Source organism: Urocampus carinirostris, chromosome 7 (genome assembly GCF_059441175.1).
Source record: "Urocampus carinirostris isolate Australia breed hairy pipefish chromosome 7, RoL_Ucar_1.0, whole genome shotgun sequence".
In the NCBI taxonomy this organism is placed as follows: Eukaryota; Metazoa; Chordata; class Actinopteri; order Syngnathiformes; family Syngnathidae; genus Urocampus; species Urocampus carinirostris.
In genome coordinates, this window is record NC_142355.1 from 20,847,307 (window position 1) to 20,867,208 (window position 19,902).

Below are 19,902 nucleotides of genomic sequence, written 5' to 3' on the forward strand. Positions count from 1 at the left end.
CGCTCTGTGCCTGAGGTCTACGACCTGCACCACCTTCCACATACTGCGGACGCCGTGACAGTCACCTGCGATAGGGAAAAGTAAACAAGGAGGATGGAATGTGAAGTCAACTTACTTGGTCTGCCTGGTTGGAGATCCCAAGGTACTCATGACTTAAGACATCCACCTGAGGAAAGAACAGGGTAAAAGAATATGAATCACTGGTCGCCAGGCGTACCAAACTCATTTGATCTCAGAGGCCACGTGGTAGGAAAAGGACTCTTTCAGGGTCTGGAAAAGTAAATTAATGGCATAAAAAGTGCATCGGTAAGGTATTGTTTAGAGGCTCACAATTGAATTGCAATTATCATTCTGATGTGTAGCATTCGATTATAAAATGATTATCGCAGGGTTTTTCCTCAATGTGTTCTTCCTTCACTAAGATTTCATGTCTCGTAGTGTTTATTAACTCTGTACAAACAAAAGCACAACAATTTAATTTATTTCCTCAACATTTTGATTCGGGGAAACTCATGCCAACTGGAAAGTGAGAAAAAAAGCACACAAACACAAAATTTCACAGTGCCAACTGATGATTTTCAATCACTGGTGATAAAAAGCGTAATATAGTAGCACATTCTGGGGTAGAGAGAGTCATCCAATCGTGTTGCTTGAAAGAGCACATCTGTAACTTCTGTTTTAAGTCAAATAACATTGGGACACCTGCGACTGGCTGGCAAGCAGTTGCCCGAAGTCGGCTGGAATGGGCTCTAGCACCCCCGTGACTCTAGTAAAAATAAGCCGCACAGAAAATGAATGGCTGGATGGAACATCGGGACAATTTTTTCCTTAGATATTCTCTGGTTGGTAAATGGTAGTCAGCGAATACAGATGTGGCACCTGGCTTTGATGACATCCATTGGACATATTTAAAACTGCAGGTCATTGTGACTCATTTTTGTTTCGTGCTTCTCTCAGCAATGTCTTGCGGGCCAGATTAAATCTGTTTGTCAGGACCAGAATGGAAACAGGACCCAATTGCGTTATGTTTCTCACAAGTTTTATTGAAGGAAAGAGGAAGGGCTGCGCCCACGATCCGGCATCATTGCTTTCATGTTCTTTCTGGACAATTTTTTGATTTTTTATTATCTGTTTTGTGTATTGTTACCTAATGCTAAATCTAATGCACCCTGGTTTTCCTGGAAGTGGGATTACCACTTGTGAGGCCCCTCCTTAAGGTTTCTTATTTTCCCATGCTGAGGTTTTAAGTTTTTCCTTGCTGGCATGTTGGTTTAAGATCATGGTTTGGTGCAATTGTAACCTTTGCAGTCTTTTGAGACATTTTGTGATTAAGGGTTATCCAAAAAAAGTGACTAGACTTGATTTGACGATAAAAATAGAACCTGACAAAATCACATCAAACAAAGGACATGGCAATGCACAGATAAACCATGGAAGGAAATGATTTTAGGAGTTTACCCATGCTAAGGCCTAAAACAGAGCTTCTCAATTATTTTCTGTCATGCCCCCATGAATAAAACCTCTTGCGCCCCCAAAACATGACTATAAATAGTATCATTTGTTTGTAAAATTATTTTCTGTACACCTCTACATACTATATCCTTAATAACGTTTGAGTCTCATAATATACTTTGATGTGCTATAGTACAAAAGAGCATAACACAACAAAACTCTCTTTAGATTTAGATAAGTAACGGGGAACTATTTGTATAACAATAAGTTAATTATCTGTACTTACATTATTTTTTGCTTTGTCAATAAAGTGTTTTCTTTCACAGTACTCATAAACTTATTATTTTAACGCCATTCATTTTTGTACAGTACAAAAGCAGGTGAGACATTTCCATACGTATTAGAACGCGTCATCCATTTTAATGGTGCCTAAACCTGACGTGTATTTCCCTTGCCTTCCCTGTATCTCAATCCATCCTCTGTTTTCTAAATGCAGCCTGTAACATGTAAATAGAATGTGGAAACAGTCCACCAAATGGTTCTTCCATAAGAACCCCTTCAGAAAACATGAATGGCTGGATTAAAACCCACTCTTGTTTCAACTATGTACACAAGTTGCTTATTTAAAATTCCATACGGATCATCTGTAGTAATTAGTGTGGCCTCCAGGGAGGTGATCTGGCGTGCAGGTTGAAATGAGAGGAGCAGGAAATGTCACCTGCGAGCACAGGGCCTCCACGTTGTCTGTTAGGGCATGCCCTCATGACGTTATATAACGCATACCGACACAGAAACGGGGCACGCTCCAGCAGCTAGAATCTAACTCCTTTCCTATCACTACCAACACTAACAAGCTGTTGCACAACAAAACCGCCCATTGGTTTCCATGCACAATGACTCCAGTCCACTGCAGGTATGCAATGCAGAGACTGTTATAAGGATGGACAGTGGAATGATAGTTCTACTAAGGAATGCATTGGTAGGTTGGTGGATCCCTTAACCACTAGGGTTGTAGGGGTAACATTTCCTGTGGTGTGTCTTGGGCGAGTACAGCCTGGTGCTGCCCGTCTCTCTCCAGGAGGAATATATTATTTCTTGAAGATGCCTTTTTTTAAATATCACATTTTTTGTAGGATTTTTTAATAATTTGTTAACAATTATAATTTTATATTTATTTTATAATTAATATTTCTTTTAATTAATCAAAAAATCAAATACTTTGGGTTATTATGTTACAATTTATTCAATTTTGGGGATTGTATTTTTTTAACCAAATGTCCCATTTTTGTGGTTAGAAGTCTAATTTGGGGGGATTTTTATTCATTTACTTGTTTTTCTGTCTGTAAAATCAATAAGATATACAAAAATAAAAATCAATAAAAATTAAGAATCAAAAACATATAAAACAATATTTAAAAGAAAAAAAGTCATATTGTATTCAATGCATTTAACTATTGCCACATTTATGTCTTATATAAAAATATGTTTTGAAAAATAGCTCATAGTTTGAGATTTGTAAACTACCCCAAATATGTGCAACCAACCTTGTGGAGGGATGTTCACACCTATCTAATAGTAAAGTAAAACAATTGAAAACAAATTTGAGAATAAAATTGAAAAAATGTGAAAATAAATGAAAAATAAATAAGAAACATAAACATTAAAAACAATATTTACAAGTAAAAAATAATGTGTTAAACTTGTCTTAATTTATTGTTTTACATTTTTTAAATTGGAATAAAAAATTACTGAGGCATGTCTGAACATTCCTCACTTGGATCAGAAGCAAACTTGTGCTGTAGAACACAAACATTAAACTGTCAAGTATTGCTTTCATATTTGTATATTTTAGAGTAAATTAACAACATGTGGCCGTAATTGAATGCATATGTAGGTGTGTTGTGATTATTAAATTATTTTTAGCTATTTATGAGGTGTGCATTAAAACCTCACTCTAGCCATGTTGTCTGGAAATAAACTTGACCAATAAACATGGCAGGCAAATATGTTGGAAATTTTAAATGTGTTGCCTCATTTAAAAAAATGATAGCCTGGGTGTAGTTGCTGTATACAATCATCCTTCATAATCTGAATCATTGGTTTTAACCATGTTTTGGAATTTAAGTAAATGTATTATTTAAAAATAAACTAGAAGCAAATAGTACAGAGTGCAATAAGGATGAGAAGGTTTAGAAAAACAACTAACAAAAATAAAAAACAACATAATTTAGTTTCTTAGATTTATTGCGCTGGCAAATGTTTAGACAGCAAAGTAAGAATTTCATTGAGCAGTGAATCAGGGTTCTTTTACTGTACATATGACAATACACACTTCTAATCTTATGTTTGTTTATGTTGGTTCATCCAACCACATTTAAATGAGCAGACTCCACTACAATGAGCAGATGCCGGTATATGGTTTCATAATTATACTGCCAAAGATCTCTGTCCTGATTACAGACAGTTAACTGCTGGTATAGCACAAGAGCTTGTCACCTCAGGTCAACCTTAACAATTAAACCTGAGCAACTATAACATCAGGAAAGTCCGACAGTGTCTACAATGTAAAGTTTTCGGCACAGCACTTTTTTCCCTATCGCACCAAAATATTCACATCAATAACACACATGTGTCCTTACTAGTCCAAACATGAGTTAAGAAACCAAATCTACCTCAGATTTTTTTTCATTCTAACGTCAAAAGTGGCCATCTTTTCTTAGAGTGCCTTTAAGATATAAAATTGCAATTTTAAGGGGCTGATGAAACTGCTAATCACAGCTGAGTTTCACAAAAAAAGCTGACCCAGGATTGGTCATTATTTTAACTCAAATGAATCGCGATCTCATTTTCAATCCAGATCAGGGACAAAATGGCCATGGTCTAAAATGGATGGAGGATGATTTCTTTGCACAATTTATTATGGCAAAGAATATTTTCTTACTCAGTCTTTGGAAGAAAAAAATAGATCAACAATGAAAAAAAAAACATGTTTATGATTAAAAAAAAGCTAACAAACCTTAACCCAAAATAACGGAATTTGGGTATTTTACTTTTGGGGATTTTAATTTGTTTACAACCATGTGTATCACCAAGAACCTTTAAATCCCTGCTACCCAAAAGTCCTCTGTGATGTATTTTACTGTACTAACACGCGAAAGGTTTCCAGTTCGAGACCGATTAAAAACATTGGTTGGCTTGAAGGGTGAAGGGCGCTTCTAGACTGTATTTGCCCAAAACACTTCACGGGAGATGGTACCCCTACAACCCTAACGTTTAAGGGATCTAACCAACTAACTAACCAACCAACCAACAATTTTAATGTGACTCTCTTTCTGGTTGATATGACAAAACATTATTGCACCAGTTAGGCAAACTAAACCTACTGCAAGTTTAGGTTCTGTCAGCAGAGTGCATGAAATACATTAGAAAAACTGAAATTATTATAATGTTTGGTTTCATTGTTGATCCTTACGAAAAGTAAAGCACACGATTTACTCAATAAAGATGTTCTTTAAGTATTTAAGCTATACTTGGGCCCTGCTTCCTCTTTTCATCCTTATCTCCAAGAGTCTCTTAGCTCTTTTGTTTCTTCCTCTGGAATGGAGCCAACTCTTAGGGGATGGGTGGAGGCAGAGGAGGACAGGTTGGGTGTCAGGTGTTGTCAAAAGGTCCACTGCACTACTCCCCCAATCGCTTTGTTCAACAAAGCCAGACGTTTATTTTGAGGTCATTGTTTGGTGACAGAGTCGCAATTGCAACATAAATGGATTTTCATAGCGTTATTTGCCTGCAAGTTTTGTGTTCAGTGGAAATTTTTCCAAGTTTGGATGTTTTAAAATCATGCTGGAATGAGGTTGCTCATCCACAAATCCTTCAAAGCGAGTCACTGAGGCGTGTCCTTTCTTGTTGAGGCTATGTCAACCTTTCCAGTATTTCTCATGTTAGAGGCCCGTTCTGCTCAAATGCTCAGTCAAATTTTAGATTGACATTTTTGCAAACAAAAGGAGTTAGACAATTGAAATTAACGCTGCAGGGCAAATGATTTGCCTCACTGGAAACTAAAGCACTTGTGAAATATATGACTGGTATGTTTGTATAATCGAAAAGTAAACATCAAGGAAGGAAATATGCATACCAATATGTTGGCTTAATCTTTACCAACTCTTAATTGTGTAGAACTGGTACCCTATTTAAACATGCCAACCTTTTGACATTTAAAAGCAGTAGATGTTATCACACGCACTATTTTTGCGCATGAACACAAATTTGTCTCCAGAATATTGAAAGAGAAAACATGTACTTGTTTAAAACCGGAAGTAGCAAACTTTTACTGAAACCGAAATCTAATGCGATCGTTGAAATAGTTTATTGACGCACAAAGACTTAATCTCAGTTCAAGATGAAGCATTCGACGAAAAAAATACTAGTCTCAAGTCAAGATTTTTGTTACTATTTAGACTTGGGGGAAAAAAAACAAAAAAATAGTAGATGTTTTTTACAAATCTGTGGCGTTTTAACGCTGAGAAAATCGTAGTTAATGCATAAAGGTAACATTACAAGGTAGTGTTGGTAAGCCTATTGTTTCTTGAAGCAAATAAGCGGTATAATGGACAGAGGCCATCCATGTTGGTAGACTCCATATTGAACAATAATAACCAACGGCGTTTGTAGCAGTTTACCACTAAATGAGTTTGTGCATTCGAATGAGTCGCACTACAGAAGTCTATAAGGTTTCCAAGGTACCTTCAATATCGTTTTTTGCAAAACTAAAGAGGAATTTCATTGATAAGCAGGACATACAAATCAGTATAAATCCCAGTGACTGACACTGATATTCAGAAAGAGCTTGGTCTACTCAGAACCACGAAAATGAATGGTTAGCCGGAATCCTTTTTCAAGCTGTACAAGGCCAGCCTAAGTGGCTAATTTGAGAGGCTAGCAAGAGATCAAAGTAAAAGTTTGTGAAAGCAATCCAGAAATGGACAATGAACCACAGGCCAGTGAGTAACTGGCCACAATTAAACGGCTAGCATTATTGACTAGAGTCAGAAACAAGCATAAAAAAAAGTTTGTGAGAGCAAAGTAGTAACAAATGACAATCAATGAATGACTGAATCACGGGACTCAGCAACTATCAGATGTAGGGCCTAGCTATGGAGTGTAAGTAGCCATTAAACTTGTGCTAGCAACACCGGACAAGCTAACTTGACAAAATTATCATTCTGGCCTCTGTAGCAGGAAGATAGTTACGATACACATCAAACTCTTGTTGTGGGATCTTTAATGTAAATACTCTTCACTGCCACTCCTGGCTCAAATCTAACGGTAAGTTTCTAAGTCAAGCTTGTCCATGACGCCACTCCAGCTCATCAATTCCAAGGAAACCCGGCCCAATATCCTCTGAACTGAAAAGAAGATTCAATCTGATAGGAGAATTCCCTTTTTTTTTAAAAGAAAAAGGACTTGATATACCTTTCAGAGGGTTGACAAGACCTGAAGTTGACCTTAATTTAAACTATATGAAGACCAGCAGCCAATCAAAGTTAATCCCTGCCTCTCTTACAAAACCAGCAAAGTTGACTTCTCTTCTAAAAGTTTGCCTTCTATATATCCCTCTATTAAATTTCAAAATTGTATATATTTTTCAGTCTTTGATAATTTCTGGAGATATTCAGGACTAAACACCCTTCCACAATGAAATTCACATTTGCACTAATTGCACAAATTGGCCCATGAACTTGCAATCTAGAACCCATGTCAATTTTTTCCAAGTATCAGTATTGTTCACAGGCCGCTTCCGATCATTGCCAAGGTCATCTCTGAAAGGCAGGATGGAGCTTTACACCAAAAATCAACACTGACCAAAAGAAAGTGCTGTTTCTGAGTAAGATCAGGAAGCTTCTGGTACTACTGGTAAGCATGGAAACCAGTACCTTCTGTTTCATGTGGAGGAGGAACCCAGAACGCAAACTTTTACTCAATTTGTTCAACGACTATAATCACGAATAATTAATATTTCGACATATATGTCAGCAATGAAAACGGTTGGACGGATCGTTACATTTTCAAAGGCCAATAATTGTGCAAAAAATTATTTTAGTCTAATATTTGATAAAGAAACAAGCTGAGACAGAATTAATGGAAATGTGCATTCATAACTTCTGTGCCTCGGTTCAATAGAAGTAAATTTAACCAATAAATATAAAATAAAACTTGACGGAAGCATCATTACACTGCTAAAGAGTGCCTGGTTAAGCGACTTCATTCCTCACACATACATTTTTAAATAATTTACAATCCGGGCTGTAATACAACTCAGCAAGTCCAACATGACCTTACGCCAAGTTGGCCTGCACAAATGAGGGCTTGTTACCATGGTTATCCTATATTTAAGTGATTATCGTATCAAAACAATACATTATTACGGCACGAGGGGTGTGTTCACAATACCACTTATGTAACATGACCGGGGGATCAACTTGGACAATATGGACTTCACCCTAAGTACTTGGGTTAGCTATTTGTCAGAGGATTAAGGTCGCCAAGTTTTGTGTTTGTAAATGCTGCTTGATCAAATTCTTCCTTCATTGGTTGGTTGACAACTTATTATTATGACAAGATGAGTAAAAAAGATTCGCATGAGCACCTTTGAAAAAAAACAAACACTTTAGCAATCGGTGTTTATCAATTGGTAGTTAATGTGTAGCTAGTTTATGAAAGCAAAAAAGTGATTTGCTTTATCAATGTGTGATAGCTAAAAGCAATAAACCTGTCTAACTTAACATAGGAAGTGATGACTCAACTTTTGGAAACATGATTGACGCAACAGCTTGGTGATGCAAACAAAGAGACATGGTGATTGATGTTGTCTTTAGCCGCTAAGTTAACACATTGTGCACATTCAATTCACTCATTCCCTTCTTTAGCCAACTTAAATTGAAAACTGGGGTTTCATGTCTAAAGCTGTCATATGAATTTCAATAGACTTTATTCTGTGTGGGTCAGGTTTTTGGAACAGGAAGCTGTCACCTAGACCTTCTGTTATCATCTATATTCTATGTTGAGGGTGTCTGTGTATTGTCTGTTGAAGACCTTGCTAAAGCTATCGCCGCCTGGTTGTCCTGGAAGGGGGATTACTTCATGTGCGGGCTCTTCTGAAGGTTTCTTCATTTTCCTTACGCTCAGTCAGGATTTTGAGTTTTTCCTTTCTCTCGTGTAGGTTTTAGATCAGGGGATGGTGTAATGGTAGTCTGTAGTCTGTACAGCCCTTTGAGACTTCTTGTGATTAAGGTCGTCACAAATAAACATGATTTGACTCGACTTGAACATTGTTGGCAACAAGATTAGACACGGCACTCCAGGATAAACACGTAATAAAGACTTGAAACCAAAAAGTAAAATAAAAGAATGTCAAAATCTATTATTTTTGGTGCATTTTCTACACAATCAAATTAAAGCAATGTACAGTTTCCTAATACCAATAGGATGGTAAAATTCTTGATTTATCAAGAAAGTAATAATCAATGAACTCATTTTGAAAATAATCACATGTTATATAGCCAAAAGGAGTCTCAAAAGGCTGCACAGACCTCAGATTATTGCAAACCACAGACTATTATTACACCATCCCCTGATCTAAAAGCTACATGAGGGAAAGTTTACAAAGATCGTCTTGCATTTTGTCATACTATTTAAGACTAGAGGCATGCAGCTGCGAAAAAAATTAAATTAGAATTGAATTGTGTTTATTGTCATTAATAACATAGTAAACCATTGTGGGGAATGACATTAGACATGGCACTCCTAGGTGAACACGTTTAACAGACTTTAAAGAGAAAATTAGGAGAATATAATGTCAGGATATATAGGCAATATTGTTAGAAGGTATAGTGCGTGCCTAAGTTGTAAAATTAGTACAATGAAAAATTGTGTATTGCAACAATAATATAATAAAAAATAGTGCAATAACATTTAGCACTAACACAAATTCCCAAATGGTAAGCTAAAGTATACATTTTTGACCGTTTTGCACGCTCGTTTAGGATGGTGATGGCTCTGTCACTGAACGTGGCATAGTATATAATGCCAATGTCAATATAAATGTAACCCTACTTTATGTAAGCTTAAGTAGGGTCCTATTTCGATTGACATGGGCAGAAACCATGTAAAGAATTACTACTGAGATAACCACCAGATAACAAACTTTTCAAATAAGTTGCCCCAAAAAGATGAACTTACTCTTTTGTTTTCTGCAGAGGATGCTCAAGGTGATCAACATGAGGGGGTGACAGAAGCATCAACCACCCGCCGATCAACAGAGACAAAAGCCTGGAGGGAATACAGCACCAGTGAGTGTACAGCTGTTTAATCCAGGTCCTGTGAGCGTTTCTGCGGCTGCCTTGAACCAACACAACACAAACACACTCAAAAAGTATTTGCCGTCACCAAGGACTGAATGGGGGACCAGGTGAGTGACAGATGCCTTGCAGGTAATTCAATACGTGGAGGGGAGGAGCTACTTTGCCACTTCAGTGAGGGTGGGGTGGTCGTCATGCTTGAAAGCTGGGTGGGATGCAACTCTTGTTTCATTTGGTTTGTACAGAAACTCAAGCGGCTATGATACAAAGGTTGTTTTGTATATTCTTTTATGGTCATCTTGTAACCACTGGATTTGTTGGGCTTGGACTGGTGTTCATATCTAGCTCTGTGCTTCTAAACTGAAAAAAGAGCCGTGTTAATTTCCTACTACTACCGCAATCCACTAATCCACGCCTGTCTGTGGAATTACCAAAATATGGTACAACTTGTCCAACAGTGACATGTGGTGAGGCCTATGTCTGGTGAGGCAAAGTCAGATTTACAAATAAATAACCCAACATCTTGTTCATTTAATTAGCAGAACAAGAAAGCAATATATAAACTATAACATAGAAAATAACGTTTGTTGTCTTACCTAAACTGTTCCTTTTAAGTGAAAGTATCAATAAATAGATAATCCTCCATAATGAAAAAAAGTGAATGCAACTAGAAAACCACTTCTGGATGCTTGAATTGCAGTTAGTTTGCCACTATACCAGTGCTTCTCAATTATTATTCCCCCTTAGAAGAAGAAATCCTATGGCGCCACTCTAACATAAAACCTAAGATTCAGTGATCACCAGTGATAGGCGGTGGTAATTTTCCGGCAAATTAGATTTATAACTTGCATATTGTTTACGTGGTTGACTGAGCCTACTTCAACTCAACTTTTAATAGTTGCAACCTGCTAATAACGCAGTAACAACATAGTAATAACATGATAAGTTGTCATTTTGAAAATGCATATGAAACTGATAACCATTTGTACCAATCAGTAACAAAAAGTAGCTCTCAGCTTCCAAAAGGTTGTTGACCCCTGATATAAAGACCAGGAACAATTGTGTTATTGTCCTACCTTAACTTTCAAAGGAAGTCTATGTGGCGCTCCGTTTGAATCAAAGCATCGATAGATAGAATTATAAAATAATTCCATGCCCCGAAAAAAAAATGTTTGGGGCTAAGGTGTGCGCCAAATCTTTCTCACTAGCTCCCTTTTTCATTAGGAAAAATACTTGTGTGTCTCACACTGCATAAGTAGTGAATGGCACAGTAATACATCACTTTCTTATAGTAATAAACATTTCCAGATTATAGTGTGAAAATTCAGTGATTTTGTAAAAGACTGGAGTTAAATGACAAATAATTTTAACACTGACTAAATATAACCCATCCATCCATCATCCGCGCCTCTTATCCTTATTAGGGGCACAGAGGGTGCTGGAACATATCCCAGTTTTCTTAGGGCAGTGGGCAGGGGACACTCCGAACTGGTTGCCAGCCAGGAGAAGGGCACACGGAGACATACACCTCACTCACTCATTCACACCTAGGGACAATTTAGATATGCCAATTAACCTGACGTGCATGTTTTGGAATGTGGGAGGAAACTGGAGTGCCCGGACGAAACCCTCGCGGGCATGGGAATAACATGCAAACTACGCACAAGGAGGCTGCAGTAGGAATTGAACCCTGGACCTCCGCTCCGTGGGGCTGTGCGCTAACCATCCAGTCGCCGTGCTGCACAAATTTAACCATTAATTTAACCATCAATTTCTATACTTCCAGAATGACAAGTGAATTGCCTGACTGTGTGTCACTACTTTTCAACCAAGTAAATAAAAATATTCATAATATAAAATGAAAAATCAGCAAATTTTGACAAATGAATCCACAAATTGTTATGTAAATGAGAATTAACTGTAACACTGAAGATTTAACCATTTAAACCTGCCTCCCTTGACTGCATGTTACGGAACCTGCCCCTGCAGAGGGTTCTACGTCACGGTGGACAATGAAAAAGGGCAAGTGTCATCAGAGGATTTTGGATTTTCTGTGGCATGTTCTCCTAGTTTAGACACATATTCCAACCAAGTGACTAAGCCACCTCACCTAAATCATTCAATGCGAAACCTATTCTTCTGGATCCTTATGGTATGCACCAGGAACCCCTGAATAGATAAAGTCCTTCTCATCATGTTGTTTTAGTCTTTCAAAATCAGTTTTTCTCACTGCGGGGGTAAAAAAGGCCCATGCAAAAGGAGGAGAGGGTGATGAAAGCCTATCCAAACAAAGGTTTGACCCATGTGCTCTACTGTTGCTCAAGGTCTTGATGTGATTTGTTTTTATGCCAGTTACTATGGAAACCTTTATATTGAGCTTGATCATTAACTGAACTTGTCAGAGCTAAAAAAAATGCCTGTGTGAAGAACACCAGGCGGAAATGTAGATGGAAATTCTTGGGTGTGCAAAAGGTTATCTGTAATATAATTTTATTAGTCTAAGGAGAGACTAATTATAATGCATGATCAAATGCCTATTTCCCCCCAAATTTAAAGCAGATGTGACAATGTTTTAAATCCCAACACACTCACTTACCCGATTATTTTGGCCTTGAATTCCATCCTTTCACTCTTGTATAGCTTACTTAAATACATACTTTGTTTCTTTTTGGTCATTCAGAGAGCAACTGCGCCCTCTATCACAGGATACAGGTTATCGTCACGGATCACAAATCTTAACATGAAAAAAAACGGAACTCCAGGACTGTCTCGGAAAATTTGAATATTGTCATATTTATTTGTGACGCCCTTAATCACAAGGAGTCTCAAAGGGCTGCACGGACCGCAGATTATTGCAAACTACAGTCTCAAAGGGCTGCACAGACCACAGTGTTGGTTATTTATGTCATACAATTAAAAAAACAAAATGTCATAAATCCTGGATTCTTGATTGATCAACGGAAATGTCTCAATCATTTTATTGTGTTAATAATGCAGATTATAGCAAATGGGGGAGAAGTACACCTTTTGATAGTCTGATGCTGCCCTGGTTTCTTTTCTACCCTGGGAGGATGTGGCAGAATTACACTTGGGTGTAAAGTATCACTTAAATGAATCACTTAGTGATTAATGATTCAAACTGAGTCTTATACAGAGAACACAAAAGGAAAGAACAAACCCTGAGATGCTAATTACATGGCTTCAGGTTGTGGCTGTGTTGTGAATATGTATGATTAAAAGGGTGAATGTTGCCTCGATTGTTGTTGATTGCACTCAATTGGCTAAAATACTTGAATATGTACTTTCAAAATCAAGGACGGGTGAGTACTCTTATCAAGTATTGTTATCAGTGCAGATATGAGCCCTTTGTATGGTTTAAATACTCACCGTGCGAGCTGATACCAATATAGGCTGCCTTCTATTGGCCATTTAACAACCAGGAACCTGAAATGAAAGATGGTAAAGTGCCATTTAATACATGCAATATCAAGGGAATCAAAATGTTGGGATTTAAAGGTGTTTCTTAAAATGTACAAATCTAATGATTTTTCAGAGGAAAATATAGCCCTTAATCACAAGGAATCTAAAAGGGCTGCACAGACCACAGATTATTGCAAACCACAGACTATTATTACACCATCCCCTTATCTTAAACCTATGAAACCTAAACATGAGGAAAATGAAGAAACCTTGAGAAGGGACTGCAAAGGATATCCGTCTGTAGTATCGGAATCAATAACTACTCAAAATGTTGTGTATCGGTATCAGTATCTGATTCACAAAATGTGGTAGTAAACATCTCTTAAAAACGGTGAAAGTAATAATAAAGTCTGGATGCATGTGCTTAAAAAACGTGAATGACACACATGTATCAAATGTAAATATTTATTCATAAAGGATCCATTATTTGGCCTCCATTTAGGAAGAACAGCATGATGGCATTTCTTTAAAAGGCAGTAACTCAATAATAATGAGCAGCATATCCAACGTAATGTGTGGGAGAAAAAATCTCACTATAATTATAAAAAATAGAACATACCTGGTCAACGTGACTCGTTAGTTGAAATGACTTGTTCTCAAGCCATGATCGTGTGAAAACCACAGATAATATTATAGCTCCCGTTTGTGGTACTCTAAGAGCTGCTGATTTTAATACTCGAACCGCCTACAGTACATACTTAGTTTTTAGTAATTGATTGATTTTTAAATCTTGTGGGGCATCCGCTAAGTACATTTTCTGATGTATACATTTTCAAATAAACAATGTAGTTTAATGCATTTTATTTTAAACATTTATTCAAGCAGAAAAATATTTTTTATTGAAAATGAAATTCTGTCAATTATATCAGGTGCTTTATAGTAGTGTTTAAATATATATATATATATATATATATATATATGTGTACAAATATCCATCCATCCATCTATTATCTGCCTGCTTATCCTCAGTAGGGTCACGGGGGTGCTGGAGCACATCCCAGCCATCTTCGGGCAGTGGGCAGAGGACACCTGAACTGGTTGCCAGCCAGTCGCAGGGCACACAGAGACGGACAACTCACCCTTATTCACACCTAGGGAAAATCAACCTGACATGCATGTTTTTGGGGAACGTGGGATGAAACCGGAGGCACGGGGAGAACATGCAAACTCCACATGGGGAGGCTGCGGCAGCTGGACTTGAGCTCTTAACCTCTGCCCCGTGTGTGCTAACCACCCCATTAAAAGGACTTAGTGTATTATTTAGCGCCTCAAAACGTCATACATCCTAACAATATATTGCTTGGAAAAATGAGCAAAAATCTTGCTGCTAATGGTACCCCAAAAAACAAAATCCTTTCGAAAGGATGAGTGAGAAAATGAGAAGAAAATTATGCTATTTGGTCGCTTTGTGTCTCCGTAGTTTGTATTCTTCCTTGTTCTTGGTAGCACTCGTTTTCAGTTGCACTACACAATACAGCGGCATCTAATGGTCAAATATTACACAGTGTCCCTTTAATTATGCAGATTAGACAAAAATTCCCAGATAAGTTGATAAGTAAAAATGAGTGATCATTTTTTCAATGCCACTGGAAAGATATATATTTTTTACAGTTTAGAGCGATTGTTAAGGATGGTGGTGGCCATGTGGAAAATTGAGATTTAGAACCTGTGCCAATATTGATAAACAATACCGGTAATTTAGGTTTATAATAAAGTCTCATTTCACCACACGTTAAACCCTGAACACCACAGTTAAACAGTGACAGAAATTAATGAAATTGTATACAGCCAGCAAAGCTAATCCGTTCCGTAATATACATCACCAACTTTATGTTTGGCTATATGGTATTTACAAGTTATACCTCAGACTTTTGTGGAAGCATGGCAGCGGGCAGGAAAATTATAACGAGAGTAATCAACACAGCCCAGAAGGTCATCGGCTGCCCTCTGTCCAGCAAAGAGGACATTGCCGGCTTGCGATACCGCAGAAGAGCCATCAACGTGATAGAGGACTCTTCCCACCACTGGCACCACCTCACTGACCTGTTCTCTTCTGGTAGGTGCTACAGGTGCCTTTACACAAGGACAAACAGTCTCAGAGACAGCTTGTTCCCTAAGGCCATCACCACCCTAAACAAGCACATATAACTGAAAATGATATCTTGTGACTTATTTTGTTTTGTTTTTTTGTGGTTGTTGCCAAATGTTATTGCAAGAACTGCTTAAAATATATACTTTGTGACTTGTTGCTGCTAAGAGTTATTGCACCATTGTTATGATGCACTATACTTTTTCATTGCACTATTATTATAAGTTAGGTCAACTCTAACCCCTAAATTGTAAATATTTTGCCTATTTATCCTGACAGTCTTTTCTCTTTTTTCTCTTTCAGTCTTCATTGCATGTTCACCCTGGAGAGCCATGTCTAATTTTGCTGCATACAATGTTTCACAACGTTGCTATCAATGACATTACAGACTATTCAATTCACTTTGCATTGATTGCCATTTTATTTTTCGCCCACTGATCATCAGATACACGGTTACAATGAATGGAAACTGATTGTTTTATTGACCTCATTTTTATTGTGCAAAACAAATATATGAATAATGATAATAATATAAAAATACTAAAAGATCTAGAAAAGCAAAATGAACTGTTTTAACATGGCCAGCTGTTTCATTGTCCCCCATCGCATCTATCCTCCTCTCTGTCTCGCTTGTCCTCTGGAACAATCTGCATAGTGTGGCCGCAAGAAGGGAGGCGTTGTTTGCCCTGAATGGAGGAAAAACGCTGGGGGTGAAGCTGGGTGAAGAGGGAGATGCTCCAGCTGTGGGGGGGACAGGACAACACAACAGCATCTCACATGTGGCGCATGGGGGCGTCCAGGCTGCGGGGGCTGCACACAGTGGCATTGTTATGTGGGTGGGGGTGCAGCTGATAAGCACCAGAGAAATGGATCATTCGCTCAAGTCCTCCCCTCCTCGCCAGGCTTTAACGCAAAACACTCCTGTTGATGTAAGCTGCGGAGTTGCCGCAGATGTGTCTTAAATCATCAAACTAAAAAGTATGATGTCTTTTTTTTTCAATTTAGAGTACACATTGCAGTAAATCAAATGATTTTTTTCCAACTCAAACATAACGTGGCATTTTAAAAGTTCAGTACACGTGTTTCCTCCTCCACATGTGATGTAAGGACGTGTGTCCTGAAAGATTTACATAGTTAAAACCCAAGTTGTGTGTTTTATGTATACAATTTATTATCCAGCTGTTGGGACGGTGCACAGCATGAAAAACTTACTGATAAAAAAGAGACATATTTCAATGTTCATTGTGGGGATGTTTGATATTTTTGTTACTGATAACACAAGAAGTGAAATCCTGGGTCAACACTAATACTGATGCCAAATACTGATACTGTTTGTTCTGCTGACACCCAAAAGAAAACCACTCCCCGAAAAATAGTTTTCCCCTCTGGTAGATGCGGCAGGTCCTTTAAAACAATGATTAAAACATACTCAGAGACAATATCTTCTCCAGGGTCATAACCACCTAAAACAAGCGCACAAGACTGTGAAAAATATGTATCTTAATCCATACCTATACATAGGTATAAAAAACAAGTTTTCATACCTTATTTCTAGACTTAATTTGAAAATATGTCATACCTCCCACAGTTAAATTAAATTGAATTGGATTGGATTAAATTGGGCCGGCACAGTGGAGGAGTGGTTAGCGCGTCCGCAGCACAGTTCTAAAGGTTATGACATCAAATCCAGCTACTTGCCTTTCTGTGCGGAGTTTGCATGTTCTCGCGTGCTTGCGTGGGTTTCCTCCCATGTTCCAAAAACATGCCTGTCAGGGTTATTGGCTTGTCCAAATTGTGCCTAGGTGTGAACGAGTGAGTGAGTTGTCTGTCCCTGTGTGCCCTGCGACCGGCTGGCAACCAGTTCAGGGTGTCCCCCGCCTACTTCCCGAGGACAGCTGGGATGGGCTCCAGCACCCCAGCAACCCTACTGTGGATAAGCAGTGCAGATAATGGAAGGATTGGGTTGTATTGCATTGGGTTTAATTTAATTGTCTAGAATTGGATTGAATTGTCTGTATTGTCATTGATATGAGCATTGTGAAACATTGTATGCAACAAAGTTAGACATGGCACTCCAGAGTAGACGTGTAATAAAGACTCTAAAAATGATAAAAGCAAGAAAAAAACTTATTGATAACGTTGTGTTTTATTTAGCGCCTCCTAGTGGTAAGAAAACGTCAAAGAGCCAAGTAATATATGAGTTGGAAAATACTCTTAAGACAATACATTTGTGATTATTTTACATAAGATGACATCCGTCCATCATCTTGCTGCTAAGGGTCCCCCCGAAAAACAAAAACCTCTTGAAAGGATGGGCTAAAAACTGAAAAGGAAAATTATAGTATTTGGTCATTGTGTCTCCATAGTTTGTAATCTTCCTTGTGCTTGGTAGCACTCGTTTTCAGTTGCACTACACAATCTAATGGCCTATGTTATAATAATAGTGTAATGCTTGCGAATGAAAAATAAAAATAATTGTGCATCGTAACAATAGTTTAATGAAAATAAGTGCAATAGCATTTAGCAGCAGCAAAAATGGACCAAAATCAGGCCCAAAACATAATTCGAGCAGGACAACAAGACCTATATTGTCAATAACTTAAGCATATAGAAAGCCAAGATAAGCTCCCTAAAACCAGTTCTTCAAAGAACTTGGACCTCCACTCAGACACAAATTGACTTTCGAGAATAGGTGGTTGCATAACTAGCCAAAACCTCAACGAAAATAAAAATAACCCTATCATTCTTCCATTAGGGTAGCTCCCCTTATTCATGATTGCAATTCCCCTTTTTAGCTTTAATCGACCATACAAAAACAACACAGGCCCTATTTATTTATAACAAGACAGACTGTGTAAAATAATGCGACAATATTACCAATCTTCTGCTACCGGATTAGATCTGAAATGGGCAAGACAAGATCCTGAACAAAAAATGAGTACAGGATTATATTTTTTTCCTGTACAAAAATTGCTTTACTGCGTACACAATTTGGAATGATCAAAACATGTATAAAATACATGAAAAACTTAAATTGACAGGTATGAAAGCGCTTGTGGCTGATTCCGAGGAAACATTGAGAAGGTTGGTCATGGAGTTTGGAAGAGTATGTGATAGACATAAGTTATGTGTGCATGTTGGTAAAAGTAGGTGATGAAGTGTTCACGTGATGGAGTGGGTATGTCGTTGGAAATAAGGCTGAATAGACAGGTGCTGGAGGAAGTTGAAAGCTTTAGGTACTTGGGTTGGGATGTGGCTGCTGTTGGTGGTATGGAGTGCGAGTTATTGCACAGAGTGAATCGAGGAAGCAAAGGTTTGGGAGCTCTGAGGAGAGTGATGAGCAACAAGAGTATGAGTATGGATGTTGATAGGGGACTGTATGAAAGTGTGATTGTGCCAACTGTTTTGTATGGTGCAGAGACTTGGAGCCTGAACACAGATTTGAGAAGGAAATTAAATGTTTTTGAGATGAAGTGTTTGACGAGTATGTTAGGAGTGACAAGATTGGATAGATTGAGAAATGAAATCGTGAGAGACAGAACTGGAGTAGTAGTGGAACTGAGCAAATGTGTGGATAAGAAAGTACTCGGTTGGTTTGGACAGAAGGAGAGGATGGATGAAGAGCAAATGTTGAAGAGGATCTACAGAGCAGAAGTCAATGGAAGGAGACCAAGAGGAAGGCCGCGATTGACTTGGATGGATAGTGTTATGAGTGCCCTGCAGGAAAGAGGTCTAAATGTAATGGAAGCTAGAACTCTTGTTGGTGATAGGAATGAGTGGAGATGTGTTGTGAAAGGATATTAGGATGTTTGGACGCGTTCTAAGGGATGGGCAGGGCACCCGTATGATGCGGCAGGGGTAAACCAGTGAAAGCTGTCGGGCCCTGCTGTTGAACAAAAGAGTGTGTTGTGTCACCCTGACCCGAGTGACATGGCCACTTTCTTGTGTCCCAATTCATCTAGAGGGACGAAAGCATGACCAACTTGGACATCGAGTTGCTTAACTTGTTTGGGTGTTTGGGCATTTGTGTTGGCCATGGTCCAAAAAATTTTGTGTGTGTTTTTTTGCTACTTTTTTCATTTTTATTTAATTTATTTTTCAAATTTATTTTATTTCTTGATTTTTGTATGTGGTGTTTTGCTGTCGATCACCCCTCTCGAGGGATATGACCAGTGTAGTTAGATAGATAGATAAATAGATAGATAGAATGAAATGTGGCTTCCAAATATTATTGAATTACTTTTTCATTGTACTTCTGTTCTGATGCATTTACAAATTAGGACATTTTCAAAGCACTGAATATTTTTTCCTTTTTGTCAGGACCAGAACGGAGACAGGACCCAGTTGCGTTACGTTTCTCTCAAGTTTTATTGAAGGAAAGAGGAAGGGCTGTGCCCACGATCCGGTCTTCGCTGGACGCGGGAAACAAGTCGCTCTCGCACTCGGATTGTGATCCGAACACGGAAGTGGATCTTCCGTAGCGAGCGTTTTCAGGGACGGAAAAAACGGGTCAGTAGCCAGGAC

General features: G+C 38.2%; 1 protein-coding gene across 1 annotated transcript in view; it reads right to left on the reverse strand.

Annotated features, from left to right (window-relative positions):
- eps8l2 (EPS8 signaling adaptor L2) overlaps positions 1 to 9,878 on the reverse strand; it is a 29,218-nt gene extending 19,340 nt beyond the window's left edge. Inside the window, exons 1-2 of the mRNA XM_088340110.1 lie at positions 9,691 to 9,878; positions 116 to 166 (exon numbers count right to left, since the gene is read on the reverse strand). Of these exons, the coding sequence (XP_088196236.1) occupies positions 116 to 150 (35 nt within the window). The 5' untranslated portion in view covers positions 151 to 166; positions 9,691 to 9,878. The remainder of the gene's footprint in view (positions 1 to 115; positions 167 to 9,690) is intronic.
- Between the last annotated feature and the right edge of the window lie 10,024 nt (positions 9,879 to 19,902).